The 18,544-nt window shown below is 42.6% G+C and overlaps 1 protein-coding gene across 2 annotated transcripts in view; it reads left to right on the top strand.

Annotated features, from left to right (window-relative positions):
• Positions 1 to 1,366: 1,366 nt before the first annotated feature.
• Positions 1,367 to 18,544, top strand: part of FRMD3 (FERM domain containing 3) — a 327,322-nt gene continuing 310,144 nt past the window's right edge. For both annotated transcript variants that reach the window (XM_011982768.1, XM_011982767.1), the window contains exon 1: positions 1,367 to 1,715. In XM_011982768.1, the coding sequence (XP_011838158.1) occupies positions 1,569 to 1,715 (147 nt within the window). In that variant the 5' untranslated portion in view covers positions 1,367 to 1,568. The remainder of the gene's footprint in view (positions 1,716 to 18,544) is intronic.

Below are 18,544 nucleotides of genomic sequence, written 5' to 3' on the forward strand. Positions count from 1 at the left end.
CTGCAATTTGGAATTTCCAGGAGCAGATACTGAGACTGAGTTTGTCCTGTATGGTATTTATTAGTGATCAACAGGGAGAGGAGGCAGGAGCAGGCAGAGAGAAGTCCAAATGCATTGCGGACTCCACCAAGTCTCGGCCAACATTAGGTGTCCTAGAGAATATATGGCCCACCAGATGGTCCAGGGCAGGTAAAATTTCTGTGCCACTCTTCCTCCATCCCCAGGACAGGGCATACCTTTGGATGAGGGGGCTCCATGCAGGCACAAACCTTGAAAAAGCTGACAGCTGGGTAATACGTCCTTCTTCTAACAAATGTTCCTTCCTAACGACCTGTTCTGCTCAGGCAAGAGCAGCACGGTAAGAGGACTTCCATCTCTCCGAACTTCTGGACATTCCAGCGCTCACATTCAAGCTCCATACCCCTGACTCAACAGCTGCCCCTGGCCACTCTAGGGCCTAGGGTACACGACACGGTGGCTTGAGCCACCTTGGGGGACAACAAAGAGGCAGGATACCTTCTACCTTCAACACCCTGGAGGCGGGTGGGGAATTCCAGAGTCCTCAGTACCCAGAGACTGGACTAAAACAGGACGGGGCATATCTGCTTTGCATTAGACCTCTTAATTCCTGAGCAACCAGGAGCTGGAGGAGGTCTCTAAAGTAGGGGAGTAGAATAGGAACGCACCCCTCTTGCTCGGGTCAAAGGTATGCTACCAAATATCACACTAAGATGTTGGGAGATTTAAAGGAGGATTTGCACATGGAAGGCTCCGAATTTTTTAGAGAAAGAGACTGAGTCCTAGCTAGCATTAAATAAAGGAATAGCTTAAACAATATCCATGAGATTTTTACTATTAGCGGTATTCCTGGTTTAGCACTGTCAGGGCTGTCACACTCTCTCTCTCTCACTCGCCCTGGGCCCAACAATCCTTTCCCGAGGCGGAATCCCCCTGGCGGTGTGGGTCAGGATCGCTCTCTGTCCCCTACCCGCGCCAGGTCCCTGGAGCTGAGCAGAGCAGGGCGCTGTCGGGCGCGTGCGGGAGCCGGGGCCGGGACGAGCACTACCGGGAGCCCGAGCGACAGCGGCCAGGGGAGGGAGGAGGCGGCGAGGCTGAGGAAGACAGTCGGGCCCAGCTTGACGCAGCGGCGGCTGCGACTGAGCAGGCCACCACCAGGGCACCCGGGCCAGCCGCGCCAGCCGTCCCTCCGCCTCCTCCTTCAGCTGCTCGGCGCGCGTGGGAGTGAGTGCGTCGCGCGCCCGCCGAGGGTCTCAGGCTCTGGGCATCCTCGGCAAGCGAGCCCGGGCAGAGGGAGGCGCACGAGCGCGCGCGACAGAAGGAGGCGGGGAAAGGAGGGGGCGAGGCGGAGGCGAGCGAACAGGAGGGAGGGACCCGCCCGCTGCGCCCCGGCCGCTGGGCATGTGTGGCCGCAAGCGCCCGACGCTGCCGCTGTCCCGGGGCTGAGCCGCGCCCAGGTGTCCCGGACAGTGCGTGCGCGAGTGTGTGTCCGCGCAGGCGAGCACCGCGCCGGCCCTGAGCCTCGCGTTCGCTCCCCTCGGCCGCGGTGCATGTTCGCCTCCTGCCACTGTGTGCCGAGAGGCAGGAGGACCATGAAAATGATCCACTTTCGGAGCTCCAGCATCAAATCGCTCAGCCAGGAGATGAAATGCACCATCCGGCTGCTGGACGACTCGGAGATATCTTGCCACATCCAGGTGTGCGTGGAACCGGGCGAGGGCGCGGGGCACACGCCGGGAATAGGGCGGGGGGCCTTTGCGGTGGGCATGCGAGGACAAGGAACCCACTCCCGGAGGGGATTGGGGGACTGCTAGAAAGCCAGATTTCGATTCCTCAGCCCTCTGAGGCTGGGGGGCCTTATCCTGGCGTGGGGGGCATGGTCCCCTGTAAGCTCCAGGCACGCGTTATCCGCGCCCAGTCCCCTTCCCCTCGCGTGCACCCTGCGCGCGCGTCTCTCTGCGCCCAGACTAGGGGCGCGGGGCAGCTGCCTGCGGAGGGACTCTGGCCCCTCTGGGCCCTACTTCGCCAGGAGATGGGAGCTCCGAGGGCTGAGAGGGGCACCTGCATGTCGCCCACTGGTATTTCCTCCTTTCCTCCACGTGGAGAAGGCATGCATCCGCCGGGTTCACTCATTTCTCTCTCCCGCGCCCAGGCTCCGGAGACGCCCTCAGTCCCGGAACCTGCTTTCCGCTCCGTGTGGGTCCCCCTTACCCTCCGCCGGTGGTCTTCAGTTCTCTGCGTGGGGCGGTGGCGAAGTTTCCCCAGAGTGAGAGAGGCCGGGCTGCCCTGGGCGCCAGCCTTGAGGGATGGAGCGCGCGCGATGCGTCGGACTGGAGCTACCTCGAAAGGAATGTGTGAAGTCTGAGTGTTTCAGAGAAAGGAAAAGAAAGGATTGTGAGGCCAGCAAGTGGGGAGCCCTGCAGGAACCTGGGTCCTGGGAAAAAGCGCCCCGTGGAATCTTGGTGGACATTCACTGTCACCCAAGTTGGAGGAGAAGGCTAGTTGTTTGGGTGAAGGCAGCTTTGCTGGCAGCCCTGTGCTCGGGTAGTAAATGCCTCTGGGCTGTCAGGAGAGCTAGTGTGAGCTGCAAAGGTGTGCGTGCGTGTGCGTGTGCGTATTTGCGGTGGGTGAATATGTAGGCGGGTGAGAGCCCCTCTTCCAGGAACCCAAAGATGCCCCACTCGGTGCGCACACAATCAGGAAAGGTTGTGTCAGGGCTCAGCACAATTAACTTCCGAATTTTAAATCTATTTACCTATTTATCTCTGGGATTTCCTTTCTCACCTACCCTAGTCGAGTCTTGAGGCTCTGGAACTGAGCTGTTTTTTTTTTTTTTTTTTTTTTTAAATACATTTAAATACAGGGCACACCACTCTTGTCAGTGGGAGGTGAGTGGGGCAGCATCTCCCAGAGTAGGAATCAGCCTCTAGGCTGTGCAAACCATGAAGGAATGAAAGGACTTTCCCTGTTTTATTTTTATTTAATTTTTGTTAGTGGGAGTGTGTGACATGTTGGGGGCAGTTGCAATTAATTTGTAACCTGACAGCTGGACAAAAGTCAAGGTAGGAATGTGATGCCCCATGATCTCCCAGGAGAGTAGGCTCCCACTGAATTTTCTGGAGGATCTTGAATTTCATTCTGACCAAGCAGCACTGCTAAACTTAATAATAAAAGGATTAGCAGGATAGGCAGTGTTTCTACTGCCACAAGGGTTGCACAGAAGCATCTGGCATGTACTAATAGTCTTGTGATCCAGAGAGTGTGGTCTGTGCACTTTGCTTGAAGTCCTAAAGTGGGTGTACAGGTCCTTTAACCCATAATGAATGTGTAGATGATGGAGGTGCCATCAGGGAGAGAGGCTGTTGAGGTCTCCTCTGTCTCTCAGCCCTCTTCTGCCCTGTCCCACTTGGTGTTGACATTTTCCCCCTCCCTCAGGATGAAGTCTTCCTTAGAATAATAAATATTCCCCAAAGGACATGCATTTGTTGCCTCATGTTTTGAGAAACAATGAATTGTAGCCAGTCTAACAACAGTTTGAAAAACTCTAGTGCTTATGACCCAACTAGTGCCAAAGAGGTTAAAATGTTATGTTTCAAAATGTTGGCTTGGGTACTGATTTTTCAAAAAATTAGATGTTTATTTTTGTGATTCATCTTTCTCTGCCCTTTCTGCCCCCAAATGAGGATTATTATTTAACCAATTAAAATGAATTAAAATATTTTATTTGGATAACTTTGGACCTCATACTTTCCTAGAGTACTCCAGACCAGGAATTGAAATTGCCCTTCCAGGTATCAGGTTACAAAGACTTCCCATTTGCTTAGAGTGAGAACAAAAGGATTAAAAAACAATGTGAAACAAAGCCATTTGGAATCACTGGCACTTGTTCTGGGTGAATCCATCTGTGTTTGCTTCCTTCCTTCCTCCTATAGAACTACACAGTTAAAGGATTGTATATACTGTCCACAGAACGTCACCCTCTCTCCATAGCCCACATCTGCCTATCTGAGTTAGGAGCTCTCATCCCTGGTGCCTGCCTGGCTCTAGAGCAGGGGTGTCCAATTTTCTGGCTTCCCTGGGCCACATTGGAAGAAGAATTGTCTTGGGCCACACATAAAATACACTACCACTACCGATAGCTGATGAGCTTAAAAAAAGATCACAAATAGTCTCATAATGTTTTAGGAAAATTTATGAATTTGTGCTGGGCTGCATCCAAAGCTGTTCTGGGCCACGGGTTGGATGAGCTTGATCTAGAGGCTCTGTGGGAGAAGCAGGAGCTCTTGGACATGTGTTAGTTGTTCACTCCTCTTCACTCCAGGAGTGCTGCCTATGGAGCCCAAAAATAAGTGGGGGAAACTCAAGCCACACATCCTTGGGAGTTCATTAGTCTGTGTTCTCTAGTAGGTGAGCATTCCAGATTGAAAGAAAAAAGAGTCACTCAAACAGTTTTCTCTAGTAAGGTGCTGGAGGGTGGCTGCATGTGGTAGATGCAACGGATGATAGAAACCTTCAGGCCTATTGTTTGAGACCATGTGAATAGCTCTAGGTGCCATTTCTTGAGCATCTCTCATGTGCCAGCCTTTTCCACTCATTTATGTCTGCTCTCTACCACCAACCTTTGAGTAGGTATTATTCCCTTCTTTTGGATAAGAAAACTGAGCAGCTAATAACTTAAGTGACTTGTTCAAGGCCATATCTCTAAAAAGAGAATGAGCAGCTGGAATTCAAATCCAGAATTTTCTGGATCCGAAGCTTATGTATGTCTTTGACATATTACCCCATAGTTAAAATAGCTGAAGTTTCAGTGAAATTTCCAGACATGGATAGAGGTAAATCCAGGGTAGGGGGGTTTAAACCAGTGACTGAAGGCCAGTTGAGATTCATGATCTGAATGGACAAAGCGACCCTCTTTGCCAGTTTGCAAACTTAATGTGTCCTGAGTCTGTCAGGCAGGCTGGCATCCCAGAGCTGATTGGAATTCCACATCCAAACGTCACTGGGGGCCATTTCCACCCCCCGGAAACATGGTATTTACCTTTAAAGAAACTATATACATAAATGCTTTGTTAGGTTCGATGCACAGAGTCCTTATATTTCAGACTGTAGTAGCCCCAAATTATGCCTATGCATCAAAAGACGAACCAAGCCAGAAACTAAGGGAGAATTGCCTATTTGTGCTCTGATTACAGGGTGTGATGGTGAAAGCGCATGTATTTTGTTCCTCTTCAGTGTGCCTTCCACAAGGAGGAGAAGGGAGAGTATTCTCCACCCCCTAAGATCTTTGCATTTACCACCATATAGGGGATAGGAAAGAGCTTTTGCAAAATAACAGCTTTTAAACATTCCTTTTCCAAATCGTATAATTTTGGTGGTATTTGGGCAATGAAAACTTTCAAACATATAACCTCGTGGCCCAGTCTTAGCAGACTGGTGGTCATTTCCAATAAGAGATGTGGAAGTCATTGGCTCTGTCTCTTTTCGCAGGGGTCTGGGATGCTGTCCCATCATATCATTTGCTTGTGAATGTTCAGGTAGGATGGAAGATAGAGGAATTCCAAATAGACACGGCATAAAGGGGAGTTTGGGACACCAGATAGAGGCCTGGGGAAGGGAAAGAGTTGCTGAATGCTCCTTATTGGGCTTTTCCAATTGAGCTAACCTTTGAAGTCTGGATGTTGTAGGAGGTTAAGGTTTGGCTCTAACTCTTCATTCAACCTTGCTACTTCAATTAGAGTGGAGTCCTAGCCATTTTCTATCCACCTTTTTTTTTTTTTTAGATACTGGCATTGTCATTCACAGCTCTCGCTAATGAACTTGCCATTTTTAATACTGACTTTTTGAGGTTACATAGACTTTTTACATAGACATTAAGGATGTTTACTGACTCATATATTAATACTTTGGCAAAGCCTGGTAAACGTGGCTGACATAGTTGGAACTGGCTGAAAATTTGTATTTGTATTTGACTAGAAATCCTAGCATAGTGCTTTGCATGCAGTAGGAACACAATAAATACCCATGTAGATTGAATAATTTCCTTTCTAGACTGTTAAATTCACAAGAGTAGGAACATTTTGATGTTCACCGCGGAGTCCCTAATACTTAGAATAGTGCCTGCTATTCTATATAGTATAATATGTGCACATTAAACACCAGTGGAATGGATGAGTGCTAACCTTCCCAATATTTAATCTAGCTCATTACCTGTCAACATGAAGGTAGCATGCCAGCGTTGGATCGGGAATCAGATGTGTGGTTTAGTTATGTTACCAACCAGCTGTGTGATCTTGAGTGAGTCATTTGACATTTGGAGTCAATTTTCTTTTCTTTTGTAAAACAAAAGAATTTGGTTAGATGGATGCTGCAGTTTAAAAAGTCTCTGGTTTTATTATTGACTAGATAAATTACATTTGAACGAAGCATTGCTATTGACAGAGTGGTAGTGTTCATATTATCTCATATGAATTTCATAACTATCAATTATCTCCATTCTATGGATGTTATTGTGTTACTGAGTATTATCTCAATATTGTATTACTAGATATGGAAAATGAGATTCAGAGAGGTTAGCAGTTTGGGTAACCAAGCAGTTAAGTTGGTCAGGACCCAGGTCATTTGACTCAAAATCCAGAGCTCTTTCATCTTTGGAGCACTGCGTCTTGGGACTGGATGATTAGGCTGCTTTTGGCTGCAAGTAAAAGAGTAGCCAAGTTAAAGTGGCCTAAATAATAAGGACACTTATTATCTTAGCTGGCAAAAAGTCCAGAGGGAGGGCAACTTCAGGGCTGTTCCAAAGCTCTGCCTGGACTTAGTTGCTGCCTCCCGTCTTTTCACTCTGGTATCTTCAGTGCATTAACTGTGTCTCTATGGTCTCCATGATTATGAGGTGGCTGCAGTAATTTTAGATGTCAGTCAGTCACTGCCACATCCACTATCCAAGAAGAGGTGTTTCCTCATGCATTTCCTTTTTATCACAGAGGAACACTTTCCCAGAGTCCCCATCAGTCTTCCCATCAGATTCTATTGGCCTGGATTGGATCATATGCCCATGCCCTAGCTGCAAAAGTGTCTAGGAATATATGCATCTGGCATCTTTCCTCTCTATAATGGGAAGTGGCTTTGCCATTATGGAAGGAATGGAATTATGTGTGTGTGTGTGCATGCACATGTGTGTGGTGGGGAGGAACAGCTGTCGGCTAATCAAGCAGGAGTGTCTTTCAGAATACGTCAAATTGGGTTGCAATTACTGTTACAATAAACCTCTCATGAGAGTTTAGTAAGATGTTATCTCAGCCCTGGCTTTTTTAAGGCAATCTTTGTATCATCAAATTCCAGAACAAGAAAAATTATGAGAGAGTCTTTTGTAGTGTGTTGTTAAATATCATTTCTGCTCTTGTGGAACTGGTGGGTTCTGGGCAGCTAAAAGGCATCTTGTTCAGAGCAGGCACAGCTCTCTTCAGCAGACAAACTTTATGCTTGTTCAAGTGGCATGGTGGCAAAGTGGTCGAGAGCATATGTTCTGGAGTACTGCTTGCTTGGGTTTGAACCCTGGCTCTGCCACTGACTGGCCAGGTGACTTTGGGGAAGTCACTTTTCCTCACTGGGCCTCAGTTTCCTCATCTATAAAGTGGAAATAATAATAACATAGCCCTCATGGACTTTTTGTAAGGATTAAATAAGCATTATATGTCAAGTGCTTAGCTTAGTACCTGGCACATAGTGAGAGCTGAAAAAATAGTGACTGTTATCTTAGTGCTTTGTGAAACTGTATTAGAGGTAATCCTAAGTGGTGGGAAGGCTTTGACTTAGAATCAAATGACTTTAAGCCTAAACTCCATTCCTTTCTGATGGTGCAGGACCTTAAGCAAGTCACTGGGCCTCCTGTTCTTCATCTGAGAAATGAGAGTAATAATTCCTCAATTGCCAATCTCCATTGGGTTGTTGAGATGGTTTATGTAAAAGCATGTTGTAAATGTTAAAATATCACCCAAATACAGAGTACTATTCTAATCAATTTAGTTGAAAAAAAGGATAGCTTCTTATCTGTTGAAATGGGAATGACATTATCATGTGCAAACCTATATCTGTGCTAAATATCAGGCCCCATGATGATCCTGCTGGTGAAATCCAAGCTAGGTCCAGCTGGCAGCCACAATTTTCTGCTAGTAAGGACAATTCAACACTTTTCTCTACCAAGCTCTTCTGGAATGCCATTCAGAGTCTACTGAAAATCAGACACAAAAGGAATAGAAGAGAGAGGCAGTTTGTTAAATACTGTGGCACAGCTCTGACGTTTTTAGATCTAGATTATATGGGCCAGTTCTTTATATTAAGCATATCCTAAAAAAAAATGTAATGTTATTCCAATGGTCTGCTAAGATCTTATCTCTTGATATTTTCAAAGCAAAGGCAAAGTGTATTGACTTCAGGGAGAATACAATGCTATTAGCTGCACATTGTTTGAGCGGTGTATCCGCTAGAATTCTTTCAACTACATGTAACAAATTCTAATTCAAACTGGCTTTAACATTAAGGATGTTTACTGACTCATATATTCAGAAGTCTTGAATTACGTGTTTAATTCAAGGACTGTGACTCTGTTTCTCTGGGGTTCCTTTGCCTCTTCTTGCCATTTGTGATGGCTCCATCCTCAGGCTGGTAGTAAAATGGTTACAGCAGTGCCAGTTCTCACATTTTCATAGGATACCCTCCAGAGGAAGAGAGAAGCCGCTTTCAATTCAGCATCCCAAGCAGAAGTGTGCAGTCATTCTGATTGGACCTCCCAGGTCACATGCTCACCCCGGAAGCAGTGACTATGACCAGGGGAACAGAATGTACTGATTAGCTTAAGGTGCAGAACTCGACCCTGGGACTCAGGGTGAAATCAACTTCCCCTGTGGTGATGTTCTGCCTGGGGAAGAGCAAATACCTAAAATCAGATGGGAGGAAGGGGAAAATGGGTCCTAAAAAGATAATCCACAATACCTACTCTAGATGCTGTGTCTAGGGTAGGTGGTTCTCAAAGTGTGGTCTGGGGAACCCTGGAAGTCCCTGTGATCCTTTCATGGAGGCCATGCTGTTAAAAGAAGTATTTTCAAAATAATACTAAGATATTGTTTGCCTTTTTGGATAACAGTTTTATTGAGATATAGTTCACATTCCTTGTAGTACACCCACTTAAGGTATACAATTTTTGATATATTTAGATAGTTGTGCAGTCATCACCACAATCAATTTTAGAATATTTTCATCATCCCCAAAATGAACCTTTGCCCTTTAGCAGTCATACCTCCATTTCCCTCCAGACCTCCCAGTCCTAGGCAACCACTAATCTACTTCCTGTCTGTATATATTTGTCTATTCTGGACATTTGATAAAAATGGAATCATAAAATATGTGAACTTTTGTGTCTGGCTTCTTTCACTTAGCACAATGTTTTCAAGGTTTATCCACATTGTAGCATGGGTCAGTACTTCCTTCCTTTTCCTTGTTGAATAGTAGTCCATTGCATAGATATATCACATTTTGTTGATCCATTCATTAGTTGATGAACATGTGGGTTGATGAACATTTTGGCTACTATGAATAATGTTGCCATGAACATTCCTGAAAAAGTTGCTCTCTAGACACGTTTCTTTTCTCTTGGGTGTATACCTAAAAGTGAAATTACTAGTCATACGGTAACTCTGTGTTTAATCTTTTGAATAACTGTCAAACAGTTTTTCAAAGTGGCTGCACCGTTTTACATTCCCACCAGCAGTGTAGGAGGGTTTCAATTTCTTCACATCCTCTTCAACACTTGTTATTTATCTATCTGTTTGATTATAACCATTCTAAGTGGGTGTGGAGTGGTATCTCATTGTGGTTTTGATTTGCACTTCTCTGAAGGCTAAAGTTGAGCATCTTTTCATGTGTCTATTAGCCATTTGTACATCTTCTTCAGACAACTGCCCATTTAGACCTTTTGCCTATTTTAAAATGGGTTGTCTTTTATTTTTAAGTTGTAAGAGTTCTTCATATATTTTGGACACAAACCCTTTATACAATAAGTGATTTGCAATTTTTTCCCCATTCTGTGGGATATCTTTTACTTTCTTGATGGAGTCAAAAAAGCTTTTAATTTTGATAAAGTCCAATTTATATATAATTTTTGTTGCTTGTATTTGTGATGCCATAGCTAAGAACTGTTGCCCAATTCAAGGTAATAAGGACTAATGCCTATGTTTTCAATAAGCAGTTTTATAGTTTTAGCTCTTATATTTAGGACTTTGATCCATTTTTAAAATTGATACATAGTTCGCATACCATAAAATTAATCATTTTAAAGTGTACAATTCAGTTGATTTTCATATATTCGTAAGACTTTGCAACTGCAATCACTCCCTAATTCCAGAACATTTTCATCACCCCAGAATAAATCTGTACCTATTAACAGTCACTCCCCATCTTTGATCCATTTTGAGTCAATTTTTGTATATGGTGTGAGGTAGGAGTCCAACTTTATTCTTTTGCATGTGGATATCCAGTTGTCCCAGCACCATTTGTTGAAAAAAATAACTCTTTTCCCCGTTGAATTATCTTGTCACTCTGAGGAGATGTTGTTTACCTTTTCCACTTTCAGTCTTTCAGAAGTGTACAGTGGAATTTTCTAGAGGCTACAAGATGTGTGATATTACAACACATTGAATGAAGAAGCATATGTGAGAATACACCTCTTTGTTGAGTCAGTCATTAATGATATTTGCAAAAATGTAAAACAATGCTGCTTTTATCACTACTTTATTTTGTAAAATATAGCTATTTTTAAACAAAAATATGTTACTTACATTAATGTACAGTGGGTTTATTGTTATTTTTAAATGAATCAATAATTGAATATTTTGGATAATTCTATAGATATATAATATAAACAAAGGTTTTACAGATACTCAGCAGAGTAAAGGAGTTTTGAGGCCAACATACTGAAGAATTGCTGGGTGCAGTGGCTGGTGCCTGTAATCCCAGCACTTTGGGAGGCTGAGGTGAGCAGATCGCATGAACCCAGGAGCTTGAGACCAGCCTGGGCAACATGGTGAAACCCTGGATTTACAAAAAATACAAACATTAGCTGGGACTGGTGCATGCCTGTAGTCCCAGCTACTTGGGAGGCTGAGGTGGGAGGATTGCATAAGGTAGGGAGGTGGAGGCTGCAGTGAGCCATGACTGTGCCACTGCACCCCAGCCTGGGTGACAGTGAGACCCTGTCTCAAAAAAAAAAATTGCTGGTTTAGGTGACTGTCCATTTATTGAACTTCCAGAAAAATTAAAAAAATCCAAAATTAAGTAAAACAAAGTAGAACTTATATGCATCTTCTATGCCTCCAAGAACATAAATTACAAGTACCCCAAGTGATGTCAGTTAAATAAAAAACACTGCATGTTCACAGAAAATATGTACATTATATTTGGAATTCTTAGTAGTAACTATGCACGTGTGTGTGTGTGTGTGTGTGTGTATGTGTGTTTTGTCTGCGTTTATATTCAAAATATTAACAGTAGAAGGGCAAGGTCAAGCTCTACTGTAATAAGCATTCTCTAATTGCACTTGCTCTCTAACTGAATCCTAACTTTTAAAACTCTAATAATTGTATAAAGCTGTGTCTTGTTTTGAGACCCTTCTTTAGATCATGGAAAATATACAGCTAAACATGAAGTGTTTAAACTGTAAACCATTTGAATCAGGCCCATTAGTCACTTGAATTATTAAGTTCTTACTTCTTTTTCTGAGTAGACATTTTGGGAAAACAGAAAAATGTTGCAGAAATGCAAATATCAGAATTTATTCTACGAGAATCTGAGATTCACTCGGCGTAAGTGTTAGGCATCGGGAAGATAACATGGCCCTCTTTTAGTTCTCACCCTGTGATGGAGAATTTCAAGTTGCTCTTCCCATGAAGTAGCAGAGAGCCAGATGTGGAATCCAGAGATGGGAAAAATAATGGGACTAGGGTCAGGAACCAGTTGGGCAGATTTTGCAGCTGAGGTTTGAACTTGACTCAGGCTCAGAAGAGTCAAGTTCAGCATTGAGCCCTGGGAGAAGTGTGTAAGTGCTTCTCAGTCGGATGTTCCTGTGGAGTTTCTCTGTTCTTCAAATGCAGACTCGGATTCAGGAAGTCTTGGGAAGAGTCCTGAAATTTGACATTTTTAGCATGCTTCCAGGTGGTGCTTGTGTGGCTGGTCTGTGGACCACATCTGGAATAGTCAGACGTTAGTGGAATTTACCTTTCTCCTAATAATATTGCTAAGCTCCTTGAGTGGAGGGATCTGTTCCTTTTGTTCCTCCCTCGATTGTGCCTCACTGGGCACATTTCTTTCAGTAGATGTTCAATGAGTGTGGGTAAGTGAGTGAATAAATAAAGAAATCCATCCTGGTGTGTCTATCACAGGTATAATGAAGTGCTGATTAGACACTGTTGCTGGGTATGGAATGATTCTGTTTGACTATTTGTTCCAAGCAAATCAAGAGATTGTTTTTTCAAACGGAATTTCCCATGGCAAATCTGATGAAGTGTTGCATGTCCATGAGAGCACACAGGACTACGGTTAGTGACTGCCTTCTCGTCCCTCTGGGCCAGGCTTCCCAGTCTTGCTTTCCTGTACACTTGACTCCTGGTGGTATTTCTGAAAAACTCTGGCAATATCTCGGCACAAACAAGTCATTGTGTATAAGCCAGCAGTGCCTGGAAGCCCCTGGAGGCATAGGGGCCCCAGCTGTTCCTACTTGCAGAAGTGACTCTGAGGGACAATGACCCTGGAGGGCCATAAAAAATGCATTCCAGTTGTAAATTAAGCTCTGGAGCTGTTTGCTTTGTTGATTCTCCCTGAAGGTGCAGGATGGAAAGGAGGGGCCCACTTTAGCAAAAAGAAAGAAAAAAAGAAGCTTATTCTAAAAAGGAAGAGCATTTGTTTTGATCAAGAAGTTATGTTTTTCAAAAGTAAATTAAAGTTTGTTTGAAACAACGTCAATCTTATTTGATAAACATTTGTTAAATATCTTCTATATTCCTAGCCCAGAGCTGGAAGTAGAGATACAAAAGAAAATAAAATCAGCCATCAAGAGGCTCGCAGTCAGTCGGGGGGGAAGACAGAAAGGATAGTGATGTGAGGATGAAATGACGGTTGTAGAGACAGGTAAATGCAGGTGGAAGACCAAGAGGATGCACCAAGATCAGGCTGGGGCATCAGTAAGTATCTCTGGTATAGATGAATCTTGATTAATAATTAAAGGCCAAGTGGAAGTAAAGTCTTTCAGAAGAAGAAAAAGGGCATTTACAAGCAAAGTGATCTCTTGCTTGCTTGGTGTAAAACCCTAGGCATGAAACATGATGACTGAATCTGGGAGTCAAGGAAAGGAGAATCTGGGATGAGTTCCACATGGTTAGTTTCAACAACTGGGTAATGGAGATGCCATTCCAGGAGAGACAGACCTGGTCACATAATTTATGTGGTCCTGTGCAAAATGAAAATGCAGAGCTTGTTAAAAAATTGTTAAGAATTTCAAAGTGGTGATAGCAGACCATTAAGCCAAGTACAGGGTCCTTCTAGGCATGGGTCCCTGAGCAAATGTGCAAGTCACACACCTGTGAAGCTGACACTGAGGAGATAGACTAGAGGAGAAGCAGGTTGGGGGAAGAGAGGATGAGTTCCATTTTGGGTATGTTGATTTTGAAGTGCCTGTAGAGCATCTGACTGGAGAATTCTCAGTAGACAGTTGGATATAAGGAATGAAAGTTACCAGAGACACAGGTCTGACATTGAGGCAGAAGTAAGGGAGTCGTTAATGTCCTTGCAAGGGGTGGCAGAAGCCATGTGGTATGAACAAAACTGCTGTGACAGGTCTTCCTTTTTTGTCTGTATTTCTGCTTGGGGCAGGCTTGTAGATCAAATCAATGAATTGTGAGCTCTGGACATCTTTCCAACAGTACTTGATCATTTTTCCTTTGTTAGGCAACTCCAACTGAACCAGAGCTGGTCTCTATTTTCTTCTACAAATGGGGCAGCCAAACCAGGGTTGTCAGTGGAAAGCCATTTTTCTGTCCTTACTCTTCATGGCCTAGCTTGGACTTGCAAATGAAAAAGACCTCTTTCCGTTTTCAAGTTCTGAGTTTCAAAGCATACGATTTTCTTTCCAGGGAAGTTGCCCTTTGAGACAGTGTCAGGAGCATTAAGTAGATAATACATTTTAAAATCCTATCAACATGGTACAAAATTAATCATGTTACATGAGGAGTAGCTTTGCTGCGATAATTTATCTTTATTTAGTATTTGTTTGTATCTCAGATATCTTTTATGGCAAATTTTGTTTTGTGTGTAGTTTTCAGGGAGTTTTTGTGAAAATTAAAATAATTCAAGTTCTATAAAATTGCTCAGACAATAATCTAATATTAATAATGTAATGACCTGAATCTTAGATGTACAATAGAGTTTTATCTGAAGATATCTATGTATAATGCTAATGTTTGAAATACTATTATTCTGTAGCAGGGGAAAGCAATTAGCATGTTAACAGATCAGGGTTTGGCTTATAATCTCTCACCTCAGAAGTATAATTTGTTGCTTTAAAACTCTAGTCCTTGATGCTAAACATTAATCTGGAAAGTCAAGATTAACTGAACCAAGGTCTTTACACATAAACTGAAAATTCAAACACAATAATGTTTACTGATGGATATGATGATAAAATCAAGCAGTCTTAAAAAAATCAGTAACTAGTTAGCCTTATTAGTAGAAGAGAGGACCAATACCTAATTAATCAGTTGGCTAATAATTCTTCCTTGATGTTTCTAGCTAATGTTATTTTTTGGCTGATCTGTACACATGTTACTGTCCATCTTTGTCATCTGTACCTTGTGTAGGTATTGTCTACAATGTTATGACCTGTTGAGTATTTATTGGTTCTTTGTTTAGCAGCAACCTTTCTCTACACTTACAGTCCTCTTGATATCCTTGAGTATCATAATAATAACATGTATTACATTGATTAAATTGAGACTGATTTAAACAGAGATGTTATAGGATTGGTTCAATGTCTCATATTTAGCAAGATTAGGGTGGGGTATTGTGTCTTGAGTTTTAGGTTTGCTCTTATTACACTAAATACTACCATTATTTTGTTTTTGAGTGTTCTTGGTAGTCTAAATGATGTAATTCCTTTCCACTGACAACTTTTTTTAATAGCTCAAGAGAAAAGCCATACCCAGATCACACCTCTGGGTAGAAAAAGCATATTGATGTTTTAGAACTGTCATCCAAGGACACCGTTTAAGTTCTTTCCCTGTCTACTTTCTTTTTGTAACCTGTGGCTGAATGTACATCCAAATAAAATTGCAGTCAACTTTGCTATGGTTATATGAGTATTTTGTCATCTAATATAACTAGATTCCTTTTACATATTTGGCATGGTACAAATATTACTTGTAGTTTGAAATTTCAAATTAACTCCCCAGAAGTTGTAAAAAGAAAAAAAGGAAGGGTGATGCTAATAAAATTTTCTATCTGTCCTTTAAGGTAATTTACCTTGTAGTTTTGAGATTGACTCTGGAAGTCAAAATCTAGCAATGCAGAGCATGGTATTTAGAGGACTTTTAGAAAAATAGGAAAACAATGTATTATTATTATTATTTTGCTTAGGCACTAGCCACTGTCATGTCAGGCTCTCTTTGTTTTGAAGGCTAAGGCAGGAGAGTAATAAACTCTATGGAGTAGGGATGGAAATACACTTCAGGATATTTTATGCCACCTTGAACCTTATCAAGGATAACTTCACCTCCTGTGTTCCCAGACCTCAGGGGAGAAGTATTTCTGCTGAGGGTCATCCTGACACAAGGGGGCACCTTGAGTGACATCTTTTGCCTCCAAGTTTGAAGACATAGTTTTTCCACCATCTATAGATGGCACTTTCTTTGTTCAGTGCTGATTAAAAGGAAAAAAAAAGAGGAAAAGTTATACAGTAATTCAAGGGCAGCTGTGAAGCCTGAGTTTGCAGTGCCAGCAGCAGTGTGGTAATTTGAGAATAGCAAATTAGAAGGACAAAGCAGATTTTAATCATATGCCACAGAGAGGAAGGTGGTTTAAGTTTATCTCCAAATTGTACCTCCATTAGAGAAAGGAAAGCTTTTAATGCTATTATCCAATATATAGTTAAAGATTACTTTTTTCCTTTCCCCAGCGTTTCTTTAGTGTGTTTACTGGGTCAGAAATGGCAGCCTTTTTTAGACTTGGCAAAAGTAGTTTGAAAAATATTTGTTTTTTATAATTACAGATGTAATTTATGTACATAAATAAAATAAAAATACCCGGTAACTTCATTACCCAGAAAAAAAAGAAATGGCAGACTTTTTCTCCCTTAGTGTATTGAGAGTTGTTAAATATAAAATAGAAAACATTTTCTTGGTGTTATGGGAAATGGGGAGAGAGAGAGAGATAGAGAGGGAGAGATTGTGAGCTTCTCGTCTGAAGACAGAACTGAAGACTTAAGAAAATATCTTCATCTATCTATCTGTCTATCTATCCATCCACCCATTAAACTATCCATTAATTCATTCCTCATTTATTCACTCTTCCACTCATCCACCAACCCACCCATCCACTCATCCACTTTTCCACCCATTCATCCATAAATCCATCCATCCATCCATCCATCCATCCATCCATCCATCCATCCATCCATCCATCCATCCATCCATCCATCCATCCTCCATCCATCCATCCATCCATCCATCCATCCATCCATCCATCCATCCATCCATCCATCCATCCATCCATCCATCCTCCATCCATCCACCAAACAAACATTTATTGAATACCTCTGTTGGGGACTGCTCTGAGTAGCAGAGTTACAAAAAGATAAATAAGAATTATTCCTTGTCAATCTAGTAGAAAAGACAGACAGACACATAAACAGATTTAAAGTAGCACTATTATGATAGAAAAACACTAGGATGTTATTGGAGCTCATAAAGGGGTCAATAGTAGAGCCAGAGTGTGGCTTGGGGAAAGGCATAACCTTTCTTTAACCTCTAGTGGCTCTCCTCCAATGTTACTGCTTTTAAAAATTTATTTGTGGTTTATTTCTTTCTCATTATTTATTTTTATTGTGGCAAAAAAATATATGTAACAGAATTTACCATGTTAGTCATTAAAAAAAAATATTTTTCTTTTGCGGTGCCTGTGCCTCGCACAGCCCCTGGACAGGCACAGCTCCCTGCCCCCCAGCCGCCGAAGGCTGCTCTACCCCTCTGTTCTGGCTGCCACGAGCATAGGAGCTTGGGCTGGGCAAAGCTCAAGGGGACACCGTGTTAGCCATTTTTAAGTGTGCAGTTGCAGTTTAGTGGCATTAAGTAGTTCACATTATTGTGTAACCGTAATCACCTTCCAAAGTTATTACTTATAAAAGAGATATTCTTTGAAATGAATCACTGATATTTTCTCACTCACATTTCAAGTGTGAATACGAGCATCTTTAAAAACTTTGTTCTTTTTCCTGCAAATGTCTCAGCCAAAGTTGTACCTTGCTATAAAATGTGATTTCAAGACAAGTCCCACACCCGCTTCCTTGGTTCCTACTAGGCATTCACCCTCAGCGTGTCTCCTGTATAGATATGCTGGAGCAGCCACTGAGGGGCCCTAATCCAGCCTGGGAAGGGCCAACAAGATTTTCTGGTGTAGGTGATGCCTGAGATGAGCTTTAAGGAAAAAACAGATATTGTCTGGCTAATAAATGGGGAAGTGTGTTGAGAAAAGGTGCAGTTAGGGAAAGAAGGACATTCTAGCAAAGGTTGAGCATAGAGGAAGACATAACATTTATGGGGAACTGAAAGAAAGAAATGCATTATACTTTTATACATCAAGAAAGAATTCCTTACTGTGCAGTGGGGAGCTGGCATTACCTGCTTAGACTGTGCAGATGGTGGAGTGGAGGTCAGAGTCTAGAAAACAATGTTGGCCACTGTTTATTAGGGAATCATTAAGACAACTCCTCCATTGAGTCATGGTTTGTTACTAGCTTGGCTCACACTTGGGCAAGATTCGTAAGGTGTTTTGTTTCAGACTTTGAATGCCTTAGTGCTTTTTGAAAAGCCCCACCCTGAGGCACATTAGTGTTTGCCAGTTCTTTTTTTTTGGAGGGGTGGTGACAGAGTCTCACTTTGTCACCCAGGCTAGAGGGCAGTGGCACCATCACAGCCCACTGCGGCCTTGAATTCCTGGGCTCAAGTGCTCCTCCTGCTCTAGCCTCATGAGTAGTTGGGACTACAAGTAGTGCCACTATGCCAGGCTAATTTTCTTTTTAACTTTTATTTGTAGAGAAGGGGTTTTGCTATGTTTTCCAGGCTGAGTTTGCCAGTTCTTTAGTTAAGGTTTTAAATTTCTATGTGCTGTTGGGATGGTGATAGTTTCACAACTTGTGACCTTCAGCGATGAAGCAAGTCTTTCTTAATATGGCCAGGAAATTAGGAGACCTTTTCCTTTTTTTTTTTTTTTTTTT

Source organism: Mandrillus leucophaeus, unplaced genomic scaffold (genome assembly GCF_000951045.1).
Source record: "Mandrillus leucophaeus isolate KB7577 unplaced genomic scaffold, Mleu.le_1.0 Scaffold242, whole genome shotgun sequence".
NCBI classification, from domain to species: domain Eukaryota; kingdom Metazoa; phylum Chordata; class Mammalia; order Primates; family Cercopithecidae; genus Mandrillus; species Mandrillus leucophaeus.